The sequence below is a fragment of the Meriones unguiculatus genome, chromosome X (assembly GCF_030254825.1).
Source record: "Meriones unguiculatus strain TT.TT164.6M chromosome X, Bangor_MerUng_6.1, whole genome shotgun sequence".
Taxonomy (NCBI): domain Eukaryota; kingdom Metazoa; phylum Chordata; class Mammalia; order Rodentia; family Muridae; genus Meriones; species Meriones unguiculatus.
In genome coordinates this window covers 30,993,305-31,018,411 of record NC_083369.1, presented here as the reverse complement: position 1 = coordinate 31,018,411, position 25,107 = coordinate 30,993,305, and the positions used below count along the sequence as shown (strand labels likewise).

At 37.7% G+C, this 25,107-nt stretch overlaps 1 protein-coding gene across 1 annotated transcript in view; it reads left to right on the top strand.

Annotated features, from left to right (window-relative positions):
- LOC110542726 (cilia and flagella-associated protein 47-like) overlaps nt 1–25,107 on the top strand; it is a 554,711-nt gene that overhangs the window by 311,041 nt on the left and 218,563 nt on the right. Inside the window, exons 44-48 of the mRNA XM_060375216.1 lie at nt 14,914–15,022; nt 16,492–16,718; nt 18,739–18,955; nt 21,993–22,189; nt 24,070–24,213. Of these exons, the coding sequence (XP_060231199.1) occupies nt 14,914–15,022; nt 16,492–16,718; nt 18,739–18,955; nt 21,993–22,189; nt 24,070–24,213 (894 nt within the window). The remainder of the gene's footprint in view (nt 1–14,913; nt 15,023–16,491; nt 16,719–18,738; nt 18,956–21,992; nt 22,190–24,069; nt 24,214–25,107) is intronic.

Here is a 25,107-nt window from a genome sequence, read left to right as displayed (position 1 = left end):
GCTATGAGTCTCAGCATCTACTTTGATACCCTGCTGGACAGAGTCTTTCAAAAGCTCTCTGTGGTAGGTTCCTGTATTGTTCTGTTTTCTCCCTCTTCTGATGTCCATCCCTTTTGCCTTTCTGAGTGAGGGTTGATCATTTTAGGCTGGGTGCTCCTTCTTGCTTAGCTTGTTGAGGTGGACAGATTTTAGTATGTTTATCCTGTATTATATGGCTAATCTCCACTTCTAAGTGCGTATATAACATGTGTCTTTCTGCTTCTGGGATACCTCACTCAGTATGATCTTTTCTAGATCCCACCATTTGCCTGCAAATTTCATGTTTTCCTTGTTTTTAATTGCTGAGTAAATTCCATTGTGTAAATGTACCACAATTTCTGTATCCATTCCTCAGTTGTGGGATTTCCGGGTTGTTTCCAGATTCTGGCTGTTACAAATAAAGCTGTTATGAACATGGTTGAGCAGATGTCCTTGCTGTATTTTTTATCATATTTTGGATATATGTCTAGGTGTGTTATAGCTGGATCTTGAGGAAGTACTGTCCCTAATTGTCTGAGAAAGTGCCAAACTGATTTCCAGAGTGGTTGTACAAGTTTACATTCCCACCAACAATGGAGGATGGTTCCCCTCTCCAGCATGTGTTGTCACTTGAGTTTTTCAATCTTAGTCATTCTGACCAGTGTAAGGTGAAATCTCAGGGTCGTTTTGATTTCCATTTCCCTGATGACTAAGGATGTTGAGCATTTCTTTAAGTGTTTCTCTGCCATTCGATATTCCTCTGCAGAAATTTCTCTGTTTAATTTGTACCCCATTTTTAAATTGAATTACTTGGTTTGTTGGTCTTCAACTTTTAACATTCCTTATGTATTCTGCATATTAGCCCTCTGTCATATATAGGGTTGGTGAAAATCCTTTCCTATTCTGTAGGATGTCTTTTTGTTTGGACTACAGTGTCCTTTGCTTCACAGAAGTTTTTCAGTTTCATTACATTCCATTTATTAATTGTTGATCTTAGACGTTGTGTTGTTGGTGTTGTGTTCAGGAAGCTGTATCCTGTGCCAATGAGTTCAAGGTTCTTCCACAATTTTTCTTCTAACAGTGTATCTGGTTTCATATTGAGGTCTTTGATCCACTTGGGCTTTAGTTTTGTGTAGGGTGATAAATACGGATCTATATGCATTTTTTTCTACATGTAGATATCCAGTGAGACCAACACCATTAGTTGAAGGTGCTGTATTTTTTTCCATCGAATGATTTGGCTTCTTTGTCAAAATTCAAGTGTCTGTAAGTGTATAGGTCTATTTCTTTCTTTCTTTCTTTCTTTCTTTCTTTCTTTCTTTCTTTCTTTCTTTCTTTCTTTCTTTCTTTCTTTCTTTCTTTCTTCCTTCTTTCCTTCCTTCCTTCCTTCCTTCCTTCCTTCCTTTCTTTCTTTCTTTCTTTCTTTCTTTTTTTTTCAATGCAGTTTACTCAGGAACCTTGAACAATCATCTGACCCTGGGGAAACCCAGCCCACAGCTTAAATAGCCTCTGGGTAGCCAACCCCAGTGTGCCACGTGGGCAATGCAAATAGGTCCACATACACGGAAGCAAGCCAGATCCTCAGCCTTAGCCAAATATGGAGTTGTTTGTGACAGAGAGCACTCACCATCGGGAAGGTGGAAGGCGGAAACCAGCTCCATCTTTAAGGCATAGCATTCCGCAGCTCTCTACAGTTCCCCCCTTTTGTTTTAGAGGCATCAGGCAAGAGTAGAGGTCTGATCTCTGATATTAGAAATAAATTGGGACTTTGTACTGATGTTCATTTAGGTGTCATCCACCCAGAGAGCATCAGACCCGTCTGATACCTTTTTCTCAGAGGCGGGACCTGGGGCATCAACCTGCATGCAATCAGACAGGCTCTTCTCTGGGTCGAGCATAACATTTTAGCTCCCATGCTTGGGGAGACTGTCCTGCTTCAATGGCTGTAAAGGCCTGAATGGTCATGGCTGCATTACGCTGTTGTGAGACTCTAATCTTGCATATATACCACAGGCAAACCAAGGAGACCAACACCAGAAGGCCTGCTAACGCTCTCATGCCCACCCATTCCTTCAGATGATTCATGGCTGCAGCAATCCATGATGATAATCCTGTGGCTAGTCCTTCATACACTCTGGTAGAATTTACCGTGACAATGGCCACTCTCAGCTGCTCCATCGTAGTATCGAATTCTCCAGTCCAATTACCTAAAATATAGCTCGACAATTGTTTAGACAGATTTGTAGCACAGGAAAAATGCTCATATTGTATGCTAGTGACACAAAGTCCAGCATACTTCCATTGACAGCCAAGTTGAGCGATTTGCCATAGGGTAACAATTTGCTCCTGCACGAGGTCAATCCTCTGAACACCATCAAGCCTCCTTTTAGTTGAGCATTAATTCCTTTTTATACATCTAAGGCATGAGCTACATTGGCTAAAAGATTATTCAGGGTCTGAGCAGTCTGCACAGTATGACTCATGGCTAATGCAGTGGTGGTAGCTCCAACAGCCGCCAATGAGATGGCAGTAACAATGGCGGCTGTAATTCCAAGATCCCTTTTCTGTCTGAAGAGAGTCATAGCGTGAGGGGCATCAACAGGCACAGGCACCCAGCGAGGAATGCGAGTAACCAGGGCATACCTAAATTCACTAGCATTCCAGCATTGGGCAAAAAAGCAAGTATCATTACCACAATTACTTGGCTCTATTGGCTAACAATGAATAAAAATGGGGGTTATAAACAAACAGGTGTGGACTTATAGCAAATATTATGAGAAGCCTTAACCTCCTTGGAACATCCTGAATCAGTTCTAGAACTAGCAGTGGTGGTGTCCGAGGTCTGAGTAGGTTCAGGAGACCATTGCCCCCAGGGGCGAGACGTGCTCCATGTAAATTGACTAACTCCATGTTTTCCTCCACTTTTGAAAGTCATTTAAGGTTCTTAAATTATCTTATTTTTTTTCCTTTTTTTAAAAAAATTTCTCATCAATTACACTTTATTCATTCTGCATCTCCCCATAAGCCCCTCCCTCCTCCCCTCCCAATCTCACCCTCCCTCCTGCAGGGGTTCTGGGTTATCTCCATGAATAGTCCTTGGTTGTAGTATGAGTCTCTGGGAAGTTCCCTGTGTTCAAATTTTCCTGTTCTGTTGCTCTCTTTGTGGAGACCCTGTCCTCTTGAGCTCTTACTATTTCCCAGTTCTTACATAAAATTCCATTCACTCTGCCCAACACTTGCCCATCAGGCTCAGCATCTGCTTTGATAGTCTGTAGGGCAGAGGCTTTCAGAGGCCCTAGGTTGTTTGCTGTTTTCTTCTTCTTCTGATGTCCATCCTCTTTGCCTTTCCGGATGGGGATTGGACATTTTAGTTATGGTCCTTTCTCTTGCTTAGTTTCTTTAGATGCACAGGTTTTAGTGGGTTTGACCTATGTTGTATGTCTATATGAGTGAGTATATACCATGTGTGTCTTTTTGCTTCCGGGACAACTCACTCAGGATGATCCTTTCCAGATCCCACCTGCAAATTTCATGATTTCTTTATTTTTCATTGCTGAGTAATATTCCATTGTGTAGATGTACCACAATTTCTGCATCCATGCTTCAGTTAAGGGACATCTGGGTTGTTTCGAGCTTCTAGCTATTACAAATAAAGCTGCTACAAACATGGTTAAACAAATGTCCTTTTTGTGTACTTGAGCCTCTTTTGGATATATGCCTAGGAGTGGTATGGCTGGATCTTGGGGAAGCACTATTCCTAGTTGTCTGAGAAAGCACCAGATTGATTTCCAGAGTGGTTGTAAAGTTTACATTCCCACCAGCAGTGGAGAAGGGTTCCCCCTTTTCCACAACCTCTCCAGCATGTGTTGTCAATTGAGTTTTTGATCTTGGCCATTCTCATGGGTGTAAGGTGAAATCTCAGGGTTGTTTTGATTTGCATTTCCCTAATGGCTAATGAGGTTGAGCATTTCTTTAAGTGCTTCTCTGCCATTCGGTATTCCTCTACAGAGAATTCTCTGTTTAGCTCTGTTCCCCATTTTTTAATTGGATTACTTGGTTTGCTGCTTTTCAGCTTCTTTAGTTCTTTATATATACTGGATATGAGTCCTCTGTCAGATAAAGGGTTGGTGAAGATTCTTTCCCAATCTGTAGGCAGTCGCTTTGTTTTGATGACGGTGTCCTTTGCTTTGCAGAAGCTTTTCAGTTTCATGAGGTCCCATTTATTGATTGTTGCTCTTAGAGCCCGTGCTGTTGGTGTTCTGTTCAGGAAGTTTTCTCCTGTACCAATGAGTTCTAGGGTATTCCACACTTTTTTTTCTAGCCGCTTTAATGTGTCAGATTTTATGTTGAGGTCTTTGATCCACTTGGACTTCAGTTTTGTTAAGGGTGATAAGTATGGATCTATTTTCATTTTTCTACATGTAGACATCCAGTTGGACCAGCAACATTTGTTGAAGATGCTATCTTTTTTCCTTTGTATGGTTTTGGCATCTTTGTCAAAGATCAGGTGTCCAGAAGTGTGTGGGTTTATTTCTGGGTCCTCTGTTCGGTTCCATTGATCCACCACTCTGTTTCTATGCCAGTATCATGCAGTTTTTAAAACTATTGCTCTATAGTACAACTTAAGATCAGGGATGGAGATACCTCCAGAAGATCTTTTATTGTAGAGGATTGTTTTAGCAATTCTGGGTTTCTTGTTATTCCATATGAAGTTTGGAATTTTTCTTTCCAGGCCTATAAAGAATTGTGTTGGTAATTTGATGGGCATTGCATTGAATCTGTAGATTGCTTTTGGTAAGATGGCCATTTTTACTATGTTAATCCTGCCAAGCCATGAGCATGGGAGATCTTTCCTTCTCCTGATATCTTCTTCTAATTCTTTCTTCAGAGCCTTGAAATTTTTTCATACAAGTCTTTGACTTCCTTGGTTAGTGTTACTCCAAGGTACCTTATGTCATTTGTGGCTATTGTGAAGGGTGTTGTTTCCCTAATTTCTTTCTCAGCCCTTTTGTCTTTTGTATACAGGAGGGTTACTGATTTTTTTTTTTTTTAGTTAATTTTGTATCTGGCCAATTTGCTGAAGGTGTTTATCAGCTGTAGGAATTCCCTGGTAGAGGTTTTGGGGTCACTCAGGTATACTATCAAATCATCTGCAAATAGTGATAACTTGACTTCTTCCTTTCAAATTTGTATCCCCTTGATCTCCTTCAACTGTCTTATTGCTCTAGCAAGGACTTCCAGAACTATGTTGAAGAGATATGGAGAGAGTGGGTAGCCTTGCCTTGTCCCTGACTTCAGTGGGATTGCTTGAAGTTTCTCTCCATTGAGTTTGATGTTGGCTATAGGCTTGCTGTACATTACCTTTACTATGTTTAGATATGTGCCTTGTATCCCTGATCTCTCCAATACTTTAAACATGAATGGATGATGGATTTTGTCAAATGCTTTTTCAACATCTAGGGAGATTATCATGTGTTTTTTTTTCTTTCAGTTTGTTAATATGATGGATCACATTGATGGATTTTCCGTATATTGTACCACCCCTGCATACCTGGGATAATGGCCTACTTGGTCATCGTGGATGATATCTTTGATGTGTTCTTGTATTCAGTTTTGAGTATTTTGTTGAGTATTTTTGCATCCGTGTTCATAAGGGAGATTGGCCTGAAATTTTCTTTCTTTGTTGAGTCTTTGTGAGGTTTAGGTACCAAGGTGATTGTGGCTTCATAGAATGAGTTTGGTAATGTTCCTTCTGTTTCTATTTTGTGGAATAGTTTGAAGAGAATTGGTTTTAGCTCTTCTTTGAAGGTCTGGTAGAATTCTGTGCTGAAGCCATCTGGTCCTGGGCTTTTTTTGGTTGGGAGACTTTCGATGACCACTTCTATTTCTGTGGGGGATATAGGACTATTTAATTGATTTACCTTGTCCTGATTCAGCTTTGGTAAGTCAAATTTGTCAAGAAAATCGTCCATTTCGTTTAGATTTTCAAATTTTGTCGCATATAGACTTTTGAAGTAAGTCCTAATGATTGTTTGGATTTCCTCAGTGTCTGTAGTTATGTCCCCCTTTTCATTTCTGATTTTGTTTATTTGGGTGGTGTGTCTCTGCCTTTTAGTTAGCTTGGCTAAGGATTTGTCGATCCTGTTGATTTTCTCAAAGAACCAGCTCTTGGTTTCATTGATTCTTTGAATTGTTTTATTTATTTCTAATTGATTGATTTCAGCCCTGAGTTTGATTATTTCCAGCCGTCTACTCCTTTTTGGTGTGTCTGCTTCTTCTTTTTCTAGGGTTTTTAAATGAGCCATTAAGTTGCTCGAATGCGCTGTCTCAAATTTCTTCTTGAAGGCACTTAGTGCTATGAACTTTCCTCATAGCACTGCTTTCATTGTGTCCCACAAATTTGGGTATGTTGTGTCTTCATTTTGTTGATTTCTAGGATGATTTTAATTTCTTTATTTCTTCCCTGACCCAGCTGTCTTTTAGTAGCAAGTTGTTCAGTTTCCATGTATGTGTAGGCTTTTTGCTATGACTGTTTGCTTTATTCCATGGTGGTCAGACAAGATACAAGGGATTATTTCAATCTTCTTTTATCTGTGGAGGCTTGCTTTGTGACCAACTATGTGGTCTATTTTGGAGAAGGTAATATGAGGTGCTGAGAAAAAGGTTCTTCTTTTGTGTTTGGGTGTCAGGTTCTGTAAATGTCTGTTAGGTCCATTTGATTCATGACCTCTGTTAGAGATATCGTTTCTTTGTTTAATTTCTGTTTAGTTTACCTGTCTTTTGTTGAAAGCTGAGTGTTGAAGTCTCCCACTATTAGTGTGTGGTGACCTATGTATGGTTTAAGTTTTATCAATGTTTCTTTCACAAATGTGGGTGCCCTTGTATTTGGGGCATAGATGTTCAGGATTGTGAAGTCTTCTTGGTGGAATTTTCCCTTGATGAGTATGAAGTGTCCTTCCCCATCTCTTTTGATTAATTTTGGTTGAAAGTCTATTTTGTCAGATATTAGAATGGCTACTCCTGCTTGCTTCTTTCATCCATTTGCTTGGAAAGCTGTCTTCCATCCCTTTACCCTCAGGTAATGTCTATCTTTGTGCCTTAGGTATGTTTCTTGTGTGCAACAGATTTCTGGTTTTGTTTACACATCCATTCTGTTAGTCTGTGTCTTTTTATTGGAGAATTAAGTCCATTGACATTGAGAGAGATTAATGACCAGTGGCTGTTAGATCCTTTGACTTTGATGTTGGCTGTGGTCATACGGTTGTGTGCTTGGTTGCTTTTTGTTTTACTGTAGTGGGATCATTTATTTCCTGTGTTTTCTTGAATGTAGCTAGTTTTCTTCAGTTGTATTTTTCCTTCTAGTGTCTTCTGTAATGCTGGATTTGTTTGTAGGTATTGTTGAAATTTGTTTTTGTCATTGAATATCTTGTTTTCTCTGTCTATGAAGACTGAGAGTTTTGCAGGGTATAGTAGCCTGCGCTGACATCTGTGTTCTCCTAGATTCTGCATGATATCCGTCCAGGCCCTTCTGGCTTTCATAGTCTCTGTTTAAAAGTCAGGTGTGATTCTAATGGGTTTGCCATTATATGTTACTTGGCCTTTTTGCCTTGCAGCTTTTAGTATTTTTTCTTTGTTCTGTATACTTACGGTTTTGATTATTATGTGGCGGGAGGATTTTCTTTTCTGGTCTAATTTATTGGGTGTTCTATAGGCCTCTTGTATTCTTATTGGCCTCTCCTTTATGTTGGGGAAATTTTCTTCGATGATTTTGTTGAAAATATTTTCTGGGCCTTGGAGGAGGGAATCTTCTTTTTCCTCTATTCCTATTTTTCTTAGGTTTTGTCTTTTTATGTTGTCTTGAATTTCTTGGACGGTCTGTGTCAGGAATTTTTTAGATTTAATATTTTCTTTGACTGATACATCTATTTCTTCCATTGTATCTTCCACACCTGTGATTCTTTCTTCCATTTCTTGTAGCCTATTTGTTATGCTAACCTCTATAGTTCCTGCTTTCTTCCCTAAGTTCTTTCTTTCCACAATTTCTTCCATTTGTGTTTTTTTTTTTTTTTTAATTTTTCCAATTCTATCTTCAGGTCTTGAGCTATTTTGTTGTTTTCCTTCACCTGTCTGACTGTAATTTCATGTTTTTCCGTCAATTCCTTCAGCTGTTTGTTTGAGCAATCCACTGTTTCTTTTATTTCATTCAGTGATTTAAGCATTTCCTCTCTAAAGGTCACAAACTGTTTGGCTGCAGCTTCCTCTATTTCTTTTTGTATTTTATTTGTTTCCTCTATTATCTTCTTCATGAGCATAGATATTAGGTCATCTCCTTGAATTTCAGTTATGCTGGGGTGTCTAGGGCTATTTGCTCCTGGATAACTGGGTTCTGGAGATGCCATATTGCTGTGGCTTTTGTTGGTTGAACTTTTACGCTGACCTCTACCCATTGGGCTATCTTAGGTGTTTGAAGTTAGTTTCTGGTTTTTCCTGTAGTCTCTCTTGTAGTAGAGAGAATACCTTTGGCAGAAAGATGGTTTTTCCTGAAGGAAGCCTTCTCAGCTTTTTGGGTATAGTCACTGGATTGCCGGTGTTTTTCAGGAGTTGCTACAGCTCACCTCAGGCCTAGAGACCTGTGTGATAGCTGTGGTCCTGATTAGTCAATAGGGCTCTCCTCTTACCGGGAGAAGTCCTGGAGACAGCTGCCCTCCTGGGTTTCTTGCTGTAAATTTAGTGATCCACTGCTGTAACCTGTGTGTCCCCTGGTTTGGTCGGTTTTTTTTAGGGATAACTGGCTGTCCCTTGGAGCAGTATCTGGGGTTTGATCTCAGGGTTCCTGGTCTTTTGTAGGTCTGAGGTTGGGGCTCTGTGCCTCAGAACCCAATAGGTAATCTGTGGCGGGTGTTTACTGCTCTGGTGTCTTGGGGCACACAGTTCTGTCTGTAAGGAGTAGTTGGTACAAAGCAGGCCTCTGGGCTATCAGAGCGTGCGCCCACCTGCTAGTCTGCGGGAGCTGAGTTTCCAATCACTCTGTGCTCCCTGTTTGGGCCCAGATCTTTGATGGCTGGGCGTACTCACCTGTCTGCGATCTGCAGTCTGCTAGACTTTCCCTAGGTGACCCCAGCAGCACGGTTTCTTCCTTCCCTGTGGGGTCCTCTCTGGACAGGGGTTCCCAGTCCCTGTTGTACTGGGGCGCACAGCTTGTCTGTATAGCTGAGCTGAGCGCGCAGCTCTCTGCGTGGCAGGAGCTCAGTTGTGTTGGTGGTGGGTACCCAGCGTCCTAGAGACCTTCCTGGGAAAGACTGGGTGACCAGTGATCAGACTGGCAACTTTGCTTCCCTGTGGGGTTTTCTTGCGACTGGGACTCCCAGCCTCAGGCACCCTTGTGCCCACGGATCAGCCTGGGAAAGTGATTGGGACACGCATGCTTGCGGCTCCAGCCCGGAGACACAAAGCCCGAGTTACCCGGGATTTCTTCCAGGTTCTGGCTGGGTAGCCGTGAGTAGACCCGACCGATTCCCACGCTGTGGGAGCCTCCCCTCACCTGGGAAACATGATCGATATAGTTTCAGGGCCCAGAGTTCAGTCTCCTGGTCGCTGCACGGAGAGTGCTGTCCTGCTTCTCAGACGAGGTGCTCTCCCGGCGCCGCCATCTTGGCCCCCCCCGAAGTGCACCTCTTAGTGTCGTATAGGTCTATTTCTGAGTCTTCTATTTGATTCCATTGTTCCATTATTCTGTTTCTAGACCACTACCATGCAGTTTTTATTACTATTGCTCTGTAGTACAGCTCAAGATCAGGGATGGAGATACCTCCAGACTACATATTGTTGTACAGGATTGTTTTTCAGCAATTCAGAATTTTTTTTTTGTCATATGAAATTGAGAATTTTTTTTCTTTGTTTTTTTTTATTTTTTTTTCAATGCAGTTTATTCAGAAACCTTGAACAATCCTCGGACCCTGGGGAAAGCCAGCCCACAGCTTAAATAGCCTCTGGGTAGCCAACCCAGGCGTGCCACGGGGGCAATGCAGATAGGTCCACATACATGGAAGCAAGCCAGATCCTCGGCCTTAGCCAAATGTGGAATTGTTCGTGACAGAGAGCACTCACCATCGGGAAGGTGGAAGGCGGAAACCAGCTCCATCTTTAAGGCGCGGCATTCCGCAGCTCTCTACAGTTCCCCCTTTTTGTTTTAGACGCATCAGGCAAGAGTAGAGGTCTGATCTCTGATATTAGAAATAAATTGGGACTTTGTACCGATGTTCGTTTAGGTGTCATCCACCCAAAGAGCATCAGACCCGTCCGATACCTTTTTCTCAGAGGCGGGACCTGGGGCATCGAATTTTAAGAATTGTGTTGGTATTTTAATGGGAAATGCATTGAATCGGTAGATTGCTTTTGCCAGGAGGGCCATTTTCAGTATGTTAATCTTAACAGTCCATGAGCATGGGTGATTTTTCCATCTTCTGATATCTTCTTCAGTTTCTTTCTTCGAAGTCTTGAAGTCTTTTTTCAAACAGGTGTTTTACTCGCTTGGTTAGAGTCACACCAAGGTACTATATGTTATTTGTGGCTATTTTAAAGGGTGTTGTTTCCCTAATATCTTTCTCAACCTTTTTGTCTTTCATATACAGGAGGGCTACTTATTTTTTGCTGTTGTTAATTTTGTATCCAGCCACTTTGATGAAGGTGCTTATCAGCTGAAGGTGTTACATGTTCTCATTCATGTATACTATCATATCATCTGCAAATAGTGATACTTTGACGTCTTCCTTTCTGATTTGTATCCATTTGATCTCATATAGTTGTCTTATCACTCTTGCTAGGACTTCAAGAACTGATGTTGAAGAGATACAGAGATTGTGGGCAGCACTGAATTGTCAATGATTTTAGTGGAATTGAATTAAGTTTCTCTCCATTAAGTTTGATGTTGGCTTTAGGCTTACTGTATATTGTCTTTACTAGGTTTAGGTATGTGCCCTTGTATCCCTAATCCCTCCAAGTCTTTAAACATGAATAGGTATGAATTTTGTCAAATGCTTTTTCAGCATCTAAGGAGATGATCATGTAGTTTTCCTCCTTTAGTTTGTTTATATGGTGTATAACATTGATGGATTTGAATATATTGAACCATCCCTGAACGTCCTGGGATGAAGCCTACTTGTTCATGGTGGATGGTATCTTTTATGTGTTCTTGGATTCGGTATGCAAGTATTTTATTGAGTATTTTTGTGTCACTGTTCATAAGGGAGATAAGTCTGAAGGTGTCTTGCATATGTTCTGATATAGTTTTCCCCAAACACTGTCATTCCATTTCTTATGACATGAATACTTTAGAAATTACTATGAAAAATAGAAACTACATAAACGGAAGGAACATGCTGTTCTTACAAACATGAAAGAAACTAACAAAAACTCTATTGTAAGAAGAAGCTAGGAAATGAGTAAGAGTTGGACTGGAATTTCCACTTCCATAGCAGCTTCAACAAGTACTAAATTTTTTAACAGCTTGACAACATAAAATAAAGGGTGTCTACATAGATCAAGATGTAGGGAGTCAAGTGAGTGGAATTTTGTCATGTGGATTATTTAGGAATCATCTGCAGGGAAATATGCATCTCATTTGGCTTTGTGATAAGCTTCTTTCTTTCATGGTTGAGAGAAAGAGAATAAACCACCGTATATGAATATCTTGCTTTTAGTAACATGGGGAATATAAAACTGTGTTCTGTAGTTCTCAATTCCCTTAATTTCAAATTAACTTAGTCATAAAGTGGAGTGGTGTTTCCAGATTATTTGTACATACTCTAGAGAAGGACACAAATGGATGGAACTAGAAACTGCCTGTATTTTGTTCCCATTTTCAATAGTATAGCAAAACAGTTTAATTAATATAAGGAAGAGAGTCCCAATGACCACACAGTTTTATCCATATTTCACTAGATTTATAATGATAACTCCCTATTTTTGACAAGGCTAATGCTAGCATGTTATTGAAAATATTTTAATTTCTTTTCATTTTATTTTACTTTTAAAATTTCATTTATTTATTTATGTATTTATTTATGTATTTATTTATTTATTTATTTATCTCTGGTATCCTCCCAGTCCCACCTACCCTCCTGTGTCTTCCCCTATGCCCTTTTCCTAGTCCCTGATACGGTTTCATCCAGGCTGGCTGCATCTTCTTGTGTTGCCTAGCAAGGCTGCACCACCTCTCCCAGGGGGAGTTGATCAAAGAGCTGGCCACTGAGTTCTTTTTAGAGACAGCCCTTGTACCCCTTACTTGGAAATCCTCTTGGATAATGAGGAACCTATGGCCTTTCTCTGAACACGGGATCTAGGTTTTCTCCATGAATAGTCCTTAGTTGGAGTATTGGCCTCTACAAGCCCCCTTGGGCCCAAGTATTTTGGCTCTGCTTTTCTCCTTGTGGAGTTTCTCTCCCCTCCATGTCTTTCTATTTCCCTCTTCTTCCATAAGGATCTGGGTACTCTGTCCAAGTTCGGCTCTGAGTCTCAGTATCTCCTTTGATACCCTGGTGGGTAGAGTCTTTCAGAGGCCTTCCTTTCTACGGAAGGCTTCTGTCCTTTTCCCTGTGTTCTACTTCAAATGTCTATTATGCTTCCACTTCTGAATGAGGATTAACCATCTTCCCTAAGGTCCTCCTTGTTTTAGGATTATAGATTTTAGTATGCTTATCCTATATTATATGACTAATCTCCACTTATATGTGAGTATATACCGTATATGTCTTTCTGCTTCTTGGTTACCTCACTCAGCATGATCTTTACTATTTCTGTACATTTGTTTGCAAGTTTCATGATTTCCTTGTTTTTAATTGCTGAGTAGTATTCCATTGTGTAAATGCACCACACTTTCTGTATGCATTCCTCTGTTGATGGACAGCTTGTTGGTTTCCAGATTCTGGCTATTATAAATAAAGCCATTAATAACACACCTGGGCAAATTTCCTTATTGAATGGTGGGGTATCTTTTGGGTATATGCCTAGAAGTGGTATAGCAGGATCTTGGGATATCAATATTCCTAATTTCTTGAGAAAGCACCAGATGGATTTCCAAATTGGCTGTACAAGTTTATATATCCACCAACAATGGAGGAGGGTTCCCCTTTCTCAAACAACCTCTCCAGCATGCATCATCCCTTGAGTTGTTGATCTTAACCATTCTGATGGGTATGAGGTGAAATCTCAGGGTCGTTTTTGTTTTTATTTCCCAAGTGACTAATGACTTTTGGCATTTCTTTAAGTGTTTCTCTGCCATTCTATATTCCTGTACAGAGAATTCTCTGTTTAGTTCTGTTCCATTTTTTAATTGGATTACTTGGTTTGTTGGTGTTTATCTTCTTGAGTTCTTTAATATTCTGGATATTTGCCTTCTGTCAGATGTAGGGTTCATGAAAATCTTTTCCAGTCTTTATGCCTTATTTTTTCCCTTTTACAGTGTCCTTTGCTCTTCAATGACAAAAATTTCAATATCTAGTCAGTGTTGAAATTTCCTAATTGCCTCATTATTCTATGTTTTTTCCCTTAATGTATTATTATTTGTTGAATCAGGATCTAATAATACCTCTCCAGTGTGATTTTCTGGAATGCCTTTAGTGGAAGCTCTTCAACTTGTTTTCATTTATGTTCTAGGCCTCTAAAGACACCAGTTGTACAGAGAAGGAAAATGGAACTCAGAGACCTAGAAAACTTTCCTGCAACTTAATAGCTACTAATTAAACAAAGAAAGCATGCTCACCCCTTTTTGATTTCTCAGTGTATCGTGTTGGTGGCCGTACATGGTTCTCACCTTTATTTTAGCTTTATATTTTTAGCAGGGTTTTTTTTTTTTATAATCTAATGGTGTGTTCTAAAATATTTCAGGTGCTCATCATCTACTCATTTTGCAGATGATGAACACCTAAAATAGACTCATAGATTCACGTGGTATAAAATACTACTACTGATAGTAATAATAATAACAATAATAATACAAGAAGAAGAAGGAGGAGAAGAAGTATAGAAAACTTACTGTTATTGTGTTCTTACAGTATCGGAATAAAGTTTCTCTCATGTTGGCGTGATTATTTTAAGACTGCCTCCTAAGAATATTTGCAAATAATTTCTAGGAATACTTATTCAACCAGTTTTCTGTGGTCATTAGTTCCAACGTTGCTTGTGTCTCTGGTGATTAGGACCTCCAAGAAAGTAGGAGGAGTTGTGGGCTTGAAGACGGACTCCAGGAGCTGTGGGTCAGTCTAGGGCTTTAACCATTTTTAGTGGCATGGGGTGGGTAGGATATGTCAGGCAAGGGTTTTATCAGAGTCTTACCTGGTTGTTGCTGGTGTCAGCAGTCCTCCAAGAAAGCAGGAAGAGTTGTGGGGCCAGAAATGGAGCACAGTCTTTGGGATGCACTTTACCTCTGTTAGATTTACTTTCATGATTGTTGGCAGGCCAGTCCTATGGGAAGGGAGGGACTTACCTGGGGTTCCTGTTGCAGGCAAGCCTTGGAAAAGCTTGCAGAGTAGTGGGACAGGAAATTGAGTGCAGGGTATTTGGTGCAGTTTACCAATGTAGTGTGTGCTTTCAGGCAAGTTGGTGGACAGGGACTTAAGCACAGGGAGATGCTTACCAGTGTCCCTGCAGGAAACCAGGCAGAGTTCTGGGTCCAAAATGGATCATAGGGTTATAGGTACAGTTTACTACTCTTGGCTGTGCTTTCAGGGGAGCTGGCGTGCCTGTGTTTCACTTTTGCCTATATAATTAGTGCATAGGTTGCTCAGAAAACTATGCAAGAAATTTCTTATAAAGTATGTAGGTTTTTACTGTGATATGACTATGATTTATACTTTTATGAGTGCTTAAATTTAGTATTATTATATGTTTATGTTTTAGATTGGAGATTTGATATATATTATAGAAGGAAAAGGTTTGCTACCCTTGCCTTCCAGCTTCCTTTCAATGACACCTCCAAATCCAATTGACTACAGCAGTTCTCTAGAAGGTATATTACACATGGTTGTTTCATTTGATCTGGTGACAAATCAGATTATTCCTTGCATGGTTATGAAACCATTTTTATAGCAGTTTGCTTCAATATGCAACAATATTTTAGAGAGCATCCTTCTAACTTTATTATGTTTGTATTTATGAAATAGCACCTATTTACCAATTAAAACCATAGAAACCTAGTTGGTGGCTTTTTTATAATTTTTTTAAAGTTTCAGATAATATAGGAAGTTAAGATACCAAATATTACTGACTAAACCTAGCTGTTTCTATTTGGAAATCATTACATTCTCAAAATTACATTTATTTTAGAATCTAGTCTTCTATTCTTATGTCTTACTCTTGATTACTACCACTGAAATAATTTGTTTGTTAATGAATCAAAGTTTTAATTTTTGCTCGTTCTTAAAGGGTATCATTTTTATCCTGTTTCCATTTCTCTATGTTATCCTTAATATGTGTGCTAACTCATTTCAGAGATTGGAAAAATAAAAACTGAGACTGAATATGAAACCTCAGACATAAATTTTGATTGGAAAAAAAAAAAGAGTTGAATGAAATGGATATACGGTGATTTTGAAAATTCAAGGAACTTACCAACAGTGACACGAATTTTGCATTTTTGTAATTGGTCCATAATTTATTTTCATTGTAATTTTAAAACATACCTTTTAGGTGTCAGTAAGAATTGTTTTATGGCTGGAACTATAGTTTATGTTGATGTATCTTATGTGTGCTTGAGAATATATGATCTTTATATCAAAAAATTGCATGAGTATTTTGTTTTATCAAGTTGGTGAAGAAATTATGATTTTTGTTAGTTTATAATAACAACATTTTCAAAGAAATCTCTTCCCCATGGTTAAGAAGATTTTCCTATGTAAGACAAAGATCTGTTTTTGTTGTTGTTGTTAGATTGTTTGTTTGTTTGGTTGGTTGGTTGACTTTTTTACATGGAGATCAAATTTGCCTTTGGAGACATCTTGGCATTATCCTATATCTGGTGAGTTTTGTTCTCTTTGTTCTATTCTGATAGGTTTAGGGGATAATGCACATTCCATTTGTGGTTAACAATTCAAGACAGTGACCTCGTTAGCTAACAGGCTTTAGTGGATTAGGTATGTGAGAATCTGTCCTATTTTATCTTCATCAGAAATGTCATGTGAACCTTACCAGGATCACAGTATACTAAATTTTTTAGCATATTGATAGTTTTAATAAAGTACTGTTGGAGTAAAGCTTCTCTTAGAAAATACTAATACAGTATCTTTTATTCTTGAAGTCTTATTCTTGAGTCAATTATTTAGAATTAGTAGAAATGTATTGTCCATTTATTTTTCCTCTGATTAATGAACATCACCACTAACTGTACTTTTTTATGTTTCTAACCTCACAGTTCATGCTAGATAACAATGCAGAGGTATAAATGTCCATTACATTTATAAATACTTTTACTTTCCCCAGAGCATAATAAGGAAGATCCAGTTCTATATTTGAGCTGCAAACCACATCAAATCCTTGATTTTGACCTTAAAGTATCAGTGACTAATGAAGCTAAGGAAAAGGCTTTGGTTTTTGCAGCACAGCAACAGATGTCAACTCTTGAGTATGAACGAAGGGCTATCACTGGCACTTTGGAGAGCAGTACTATTCGTGTGGCCATTGCCCTCCTCGGACTAACCAAGATTGAGGTAAGGATAGAGAAATGATGACATTCAACTACTTTTGGAAAAAAATATTTATTTATTTATTTATTTATTTATTTATGTACTCATTCATTCATTTTGTGTGTGTGTGTATGTTTGTGCATTTGTGTGAACGTGTGTGCTTACACACATTTGAGCCTGCACTTGGTGCCAGGTTAGCAGATATCAGAGGGATAGCATAGGACAGTTTGCAGAAATTTGTTCTCTCCTTTTATCATGTGGGTTCCAAGGATCTACTCAGGTCTTCAGTCCATGGTGGCCCGTTCTTCTACTTGATAAGCTGTCTCAATGGCCCTCATTAGACTTAAAACTTTGCAGCTCGGTTATTGTATAATTATAATATTGTGTTCATTAAGAGTGATGAATACTCTTTCTTTTTCTAGTAGTTCAGTGGAGTTGCTATTGTATTAAATATAAGGGCATCTGAAATAAAGTATTCTTATGTATTATTTTAATTATTGTAGTGTAGTCTTGAATTCACACTAATTGTCAATTCTGGCTGAATATTAGAATGTTCTTAGAAACTTAAAAGTAACTGCATCAAACAGACCTCTCTAGAACAACTAAATTTAAATCTTAAGAATTGACTGATTGGGTATAAATTCTACACGTTCCCCAAGGTGCTGCCTGGGATCAAATGAACAAGCTAAGTATAAGACACTCTATGTCCAGCTGTGTGATTATAGGATGATTACTTAAACCTTTACAAGTTGCTGTTTTTATATTTTTAATATCATGATAACGGTAATTTATTAAAATTGAGATAAATTTTAAGATAACTATTAAATAATGCATGTTCTGTTCATGCATAGTTTTGATTCCTGTTATGGTTATTGTTATTAGAAGTAATATATTAGCATAGACTATTATTATGACTTGAAATAATATATAATTTCTTCTGTTAGCGGGCAAAATGATTCTTTAAAAGGTAAACATGCTAATATGCTCTTCTGTGCACATTCTATTTTTTGCGAGATAAAAGCCAATGTTCTCAGGATACTCTAGGAATGAACTTCCTGATCAGTACCAACTTGTCCCATATTCTCTGCTCCTCCATTAGAGTCTATTTACTCACAGAACTTCTCAGAACATTCTTTCTTGCTTTGTCTTTCTTTCTTTCTTTCTTTCCTTCCTTCCTTCCTTCCTTCCTTCCTTCTTTCTTTCTTTCTTTCTTTCTTTCTTTCTTTCTTTCTTTCTTTCTTTCTTTCTTTCTTTCTTTCTTTCTTTCCCTTCCTTCCTTCCTTCCTTCCTTCCTTCCTTCCTTCCTTCCTTCCTTCCTTCTTTCTTTCCCTTCCTTCCTTCCTTCCTTCCTTCCTTCCTTCCTTCCTTCCTTCCTTCCTTCCTTCTTTCTTTCTTTCTTTCTTTCTTTCTTTCTTTCTTTCTTTCTTTCTTTCTTTCTTTCTTTCTTTCTTTCTTTCCTAGAACGCTAGACATATGTAGGTCCCTCTGACCTTTGAATTTCCCCAGCTGACTTTTTCATGGTGGCATAAAACTCATCCCTGCATTAGTTCAGGCATTATTTCTAGGTTAAATGCTGAGTGAATCTGCTTTTCAATTTGATCTGGACACCCAAAAAGGCCTGAAACCTACTTGGTTTTATATAGTCAAAAATGTCATTTGTGAAGATAGTAGCTTGGTAAATCCTGCAAATTATGTTAGTGTCTGGTGTATAGATATGAAGGCATGTAGGCTTCTACTGAAGAAATAAAGCAGGATTTCAACATTGCTCATTAATGGAATATTTTTCTTGCAAGAAAAGTTATCAGTCACTATAATCACTAAAATAGGGGTGTGTGAGCCATTGTTAAAGATGACATCATTGATAATTTGTATGGGTTAGTGATTCTTTTCATTCAGTTGTATGATAACAATTCCTCTTTAGAATTGTTTATGGTTTTTAATATTTTGTTTATGCTTTCCCCCACATGTTTTGTCTGAACATGTAATGTGTTTTGGAAATAAAAGTTATGAAAAATTACAATAAATTTTCAATGTTCACTTACAGTGCCTTTTGCTCTTTCATATGTCAAATTTGAAGAAGCCTAAATCCATTTTATATACCTCAGAACTGAGCCTTCCTGCACATTTTAACATACCCAGGAAAATTTACATCCCTCAGATTCCAGAATTTCCAGCTGTTCATAGTCAATCTCTTGAAATTAAAACCAAAATAATAACAGGTAATCAAGAATTTTTGATCGTAATATCTAGCAGTATCAGAAATATTTAAAGGCAGGATCATACTAGAAGAGAAAGTTATTTATTCATGAGTAATGTATCTTTGATATAACCATGTTCTTTATCATTTATATAATGTAGTACTGGTATGCTGATGCATGCTTTTATTATAATTGTGCTCAGGAAGGCATAATTTAGGTTAATATGAATATTGATACATACATACTATAAAATATTAATAAGATAGTAAAACTATATATTTTGCTGAAATTTATTTTCATTTTATTTATTTTAGGTCCTGTCAACTTGCTGGGCAATACTAAGACTGTAAATTTTTAACTAGTGCTATCTTTAGTTTTATTTATGGTGGATTATATTTATGGCAAAAGTTATTTAAGTATACTTTCACTTATTGGTCTTCTGGTTTTGTACTCATGGTAAAATATTTAGAAGTTAAAGAGAAAATTGAAAGAAACAAATGAATAGTCTTGAAATTTTTATCCTAGTAAGCTAATATTCAAGGATATGAATGATTCAAAACACATGAACCTAACAATGAAGTTTAGACAGCTTAAAAACAGGTATCTATTAATGAAACTAAGGAAAGATTTAATTGTGGGTTACAAAAACTGAATTTATATGCATGTATACACATACATACATGCATATATCTTAAAATCATGTGCAATAGTAAAGTAACTTTGGATATGAGAAGACTAATTATGGCATATAATCCTCCAAATACACTCAGACTCTAAAATAAGTCATCATTGGTCCATTCTGCAACTTTGGTCAGTTCAAAATTAGTAATACCATCCCACATATCTTTTTCTAAAATTTAAAATTTGAAAACAAGCCTAACACATTTTATATAGAATACACACTGCCAATTTGTGTTAACAAATAGACCACTTAGTAAATGCAGTTTAATTTAACATTTTTTCGACTCAGGTTTGTTTAAGAGAAAGTAATAATAACACAGGATATTTTAGTCCTAACCTGGTTTCCTCTGTCCTTCAACACTAATCTGAATGGCTATCATGTTCAGGAATGTGTATACCTCAGCTCACGCAGTTATTCTTTCTCCCTTATAGCAGTCACTTCTTATTTACTCTACAATACTTAGAGTCAACCAGAATGAAAATATAATTTAAAATTCTTTTTTATTATTATTTATTACAATTTATTCACTTTGTATCCTGATTCTAGCCCCCTCCCTCATCTCTTCCAGGTCCCACTCTCCCTCCCTCTTCCTCCCCATCCCCCCAGCCCACTAATAGAGGAGGTTCTTCTCCCCTACTATCTGATCTTAGACTATCAGGTCTCATCTGGACTGTCTGGATCCTCTTTCTCTGTGGCCTAGTAAGGCCACCTTGCCAGGGTGAGGTGATCAAAGAGCAGGCAAAATCCCCAGTCATCAGGGAAATGCAAATCAAAACGACCCTGAAATTTCACCTTACACCCATCAGAATGGCTAGTATCAAAAACTCAAGTGACAATGCATGCCATAGAGGTCTTTTTGATTGCTCTCTGATCACCTCCCCCTAGTGAGGTGGCCTAACTAGGCCACAGAGAAAAGAGGATTCACATAGTCCTGATGAAACCTGATAGGCTAGGGTCAAATGGTAGGGGAGGAGGACCTCTCCTATCAGTGGACTAGTGGAAGGATATAGGGGAGAAAAAGGGAGGGAAGGTGCCACTGCGAAGAGATGAGGGAGTGGGCTATGCTGCAGTCAGGATACAAAGTGAATAAATTGTAATTAATAATAATAATAAATTAAAATATAAAACCAATATTTTCATAAATTCTGACACAATGATTTTTATTTTAATTTGGACGGAAAGGAGTCTAATTTTATTTTTTAGAGTCTTGTGATTGATATTTGGATTCTAATATAGACATAAGAATACCCTTGGCTTTCTTTAAATGTCAAACGTTAGTCCCTGGGTATTTATATCAGGTTCTCAAATTGAAAAGTATATGGGTTATTCGTGCAAGAGAACGTCAAGGTAATATTGTATCATCCTTGTAAATTCTTCATTAAGTCTCTCACTGTGAGTTAGATGAAGCTATTTGGTTATCTCTGACTAATCAAATATTTTATGTTAATTTAATTTTAAGCACTGAAAAACTCTTGAAATACCCATTTCTCTTCTCCTGACTTGTTATCCAAAATGTAAAGTAAAAGCAATTAGGGATATCTTTCAAAACATGGAGATCCTATTGACTTTTTAGGATGGAATATCTCTTCCACAAAAATATGAAAGACATCATTCAGGCCTTTACAGCCATTGAAGCAGGACATTCTCCCCAAGCATGGTTGGATACCATAAAAAGCTAAAATGATACGCTCAGGATGCGAGGCTAAGCACTGCACTCAGGGTCAGCCGCTTTGGACCCAGAGAAGAGCATGTCTGATTGCATGTGGGTTGATGCCCCAGGTCCCTCCTCTGAGAAAAAGGTATCGGACGGGTCTGATGCTCTTTGGGTGGATGACACCTAAATGAACATCTGTACAAAGTCCCAATTTATTTCTAATATCAGAGATCAGACCTCTACTCTTGCCTGATGCGTCTAAAACAAAAAGGGGGAACTGTAGAGAGCTGCGGAATGCTATGCCTTAAAGATGGAGCTGGTTTCCGCCTTCCACCTTCCCGATGGTGAGTGCTCTCTGTCATGAACAATTCCACATTTGGCTAAGGCTGAGGATCTGGCTTGCTTCCATGTATGTGGACCTATCTGCATTGCCCCCGTGGCACGCCTGGGTTGGCTACCCAGAGGCTTTTTAAGCTGTGGGCTGGCTTTCCCCGGGGTCCGAGGATTGTTCAATGTTCCTGAATAAACTGCATTGAAAAAAAAAAAAAACAAAAACAAATAAATAAATAAATAAATAAATGTTTCCAAAACAGGAAAAAAAAATGTATCCGTGTGATAAGATGTACATAGAATATTAAATCTTAAAGATACCTAGTATATTCTTTGTAGGTACAATTTCATAGAATAATATTAAATATGTTTTACCAAAGACAATTTTAGGTCTTACATTTAAAATGACTACTGCTTTTAAATTATTTTCCTACCTTTAGAAGGAACTGCTTCAATTCCTCTACAATTTGCTCCTCTTGGACCTGGAAGATACCCTTGTAAACTTTTGTTGGTATCAAAATATGATGTACGTGTGTATGTACTTGAAGGTATAGTAAATGAAGAAGAACCAGAGGTTGAATTTTTTTTTAAAACACCAGCATTTGAACCACTTACACAGTATATCCCAATAGTAAGTGTAAACTTCTTTGTTGTGACTTTATTTTCATGTACTAGTGGAGAACCTGGCCATAATATATGGTTCTGTATGAATACTGACCAACATAAAGAAAAAAAAATATATTACGTAAATATTTGAGAAAATGAATTTTGTTTTAGTTTTGACACAAACTGGAACCATTATTAGGCTGTTTCTACCTTTCTTGTGCAGTATTTCAAATTTATAATAATGATATACTAATAGTCAGGAAATAAACATTTGTATATTTAACTGTGGACTCCTGTTACTTGACCTAAAGTGAAGAAGCATTTCTTCTGGTATCAGAGGCCAGGACTTGTGGAAGTGAATAATTTCTCCTTCCAGTTTCATGTGTTCTTTAGAAAGTTACAACTGACAAAGATAATGTAAAAATATCCAAAGTTTTAGGGGCCATTGCATTGATCAGGAGATTTTCTTTTTAGTACACTATGATTGTTATGTCTAAATATTTATACTTTTAATTTACCTTTAAATGTGTGTGTGTGTGTGTGTGTGTGTGTATTATTAAACAGATTAGCAGGGAGAAAAATAGAAATGTATTGCCATTTAGAAACATGGAAACCATATACAAGCTCACTAGAGGAACAACATACCCACAGTTGATATAAAAGATGAAAAAAAATGATTGGATTGTGGATATCTAGAGAAGGGAGGGTGCAGCTGGCTAGACATTTTGAAGGGAGATTCTGTGAAGGAAGCAAAGTTTATCTTACTAGGTAGATAATGTCCCCCAAGTGACAACAATCTAAGATAATCCCTAACAAGGGCAATCATCACACCAGCTCTTCTTCCTGTGTAAAGATTTTTCCCAGCCAGAAAGACATAGGACCTAGCACTAAAAAAAGCCATTGTCCTCTATTGGACAAAGTGAAAATACAGCATATAAGTAGGTAATTGATTTTAGGAGAATTTCTGTACCTAGAATAAGTTAACTTTTGTTTATCTAATTACTAAAGATATACCCCAGTCAGACTGATGAACCAAAATTTGTTATAATGATAGATAGAACCTCTGTTCAACACCTTTTATTATTTTTGAACAGTAATAAATTTTATCAACCAGGATCACATCACTTTGTTTAATTGACCATTTGTCATAAATTATCATAACTTGATCTTCATTAAACCAAACATTTAATTTCTCGAGATATTAATATCTAGAGACATGGTTTCTCTGTGTAGCCTTGTCTCTACTTCCCCAAGTGCTGGGATTTCAGGCGTACAAAACTGCACCTGGCTTTTGTTCACATTTTTAAGAATTGTTCTTCATAAGACTTTTTTAAGTGTCACATTCTAAAATTTTTCATAACACACAGAATAATTCAAAATAATTACAGTATTTTATCAAATATTAATTCTAAGCCCTGTTATGATTATTATTTAAAAATAATTAAATTGGCCTGCACAAACATGGATGATTTTATTGTATTTTTCCATGTGATTATTTTCTTTATATTTAATTTTGTTAATTCTACACCTCTCCCTATCCCATCTCATCTCTTTCTTCCCCCTTTTTCTACTGAAACCTTTGTAATTCTTGTGCATGCTAGGCAACTGCTCTACTACTAATATACTGCTCTACTTCTGGAATACTACTCTATTCCAGCCCTTGCACATTTGCAACCAGGTCTCACTATGCAGCTCAGGCTGGCCTTGAACTCAACAATAGATCCTAGCCTGCTTTTGAACTCCGGGATGCACATACATAAGGGTTCCAGGTACTTGAGTTATAGGCTTGTGTAACCATGCCCAGCCTAATTATAGTTTTAATGCCTTAAAAATAAGAATTAGTCTGTAATTCAATTTTACCAACATCATCCTTCTAACATATCTGTAACTGTTTCCATGTTTTAGAAAAATGAAACAAAGAAACCTTCAAAATTTCAAGTTAAAGTACAAGGAGAGTGGTTTTATGGACCTCAAATTTTACATGTTGCCCCTGGTGAAACTATGCAATATCCTTTGACATTTAAACCCATGATAGAATGTGAAATTAAGGTATAAATCATGGATTCTTCCTTATATTATTAATATGTAAATGAAAAAGATGTAGATAATAATCAATGTATTTAATTATAAAATGTTAAGTAACATTTTTTATCTTCTATAAACTTGAAAGTTTTGCTTAACATGTTTAATTTTGAAGGACCAATATATATCATGTCACCTACAATGCTGTTGTCTTTGAATATTTATATCCAAGTTATTTTCAGAAAGCATGCTCAAATATATAAAATCATTGCTTTTAGTCATTATGTGCAGCGGACCAACCCAGCCGGGCGTCCCTCACCCATGGGAGAATCAGGGGTTCAGATATCAGATTAGGCACAGGTAGGTGAAATGACAGAGACCACACCAGGTAGTTGGTTTGGATCTCCTGCACTTTACTGAAGTCAAGCCAACACTTATATAGTGATTACATAAAGAAGCACCTGAAGTTGACATATTTCCCGGAGCATTCAGACTTTTTACCAACAATACAAAGTTTACATTTTAACTGAAAGAGTAACCTGGTAGAAGCAGTGTCTACAAAAAATCTTGGCCTAACAGCCTCTTAAGTAGAGCAAACATAGAACTAGTGCCTTATTTACATAGTGTTATTGCTGCTAATTTAGCGAGTAGAGGGCCAGGGGATTGTTAAACTTGTGGCCTGTTTGCGTAGTTTATTGTTAGTTAATTAGGGGCTGTTAATAATTCTCTGAGTTAAGTTGGCTAAAGATTACAACCCCCCTGGAGATAAGCACTGAGGAGAATTCCTCCTGTTTGGTTTTCTAAGGATTTACAATCTTTCCTTAGAGATAAGACGCTTGAGCTAGCCTGTCTGTAAAACTTATAGTATAATACAAAACTCTGACCTTCTATGTTTGCCTATCTTCTTTTTGCCTCATCATA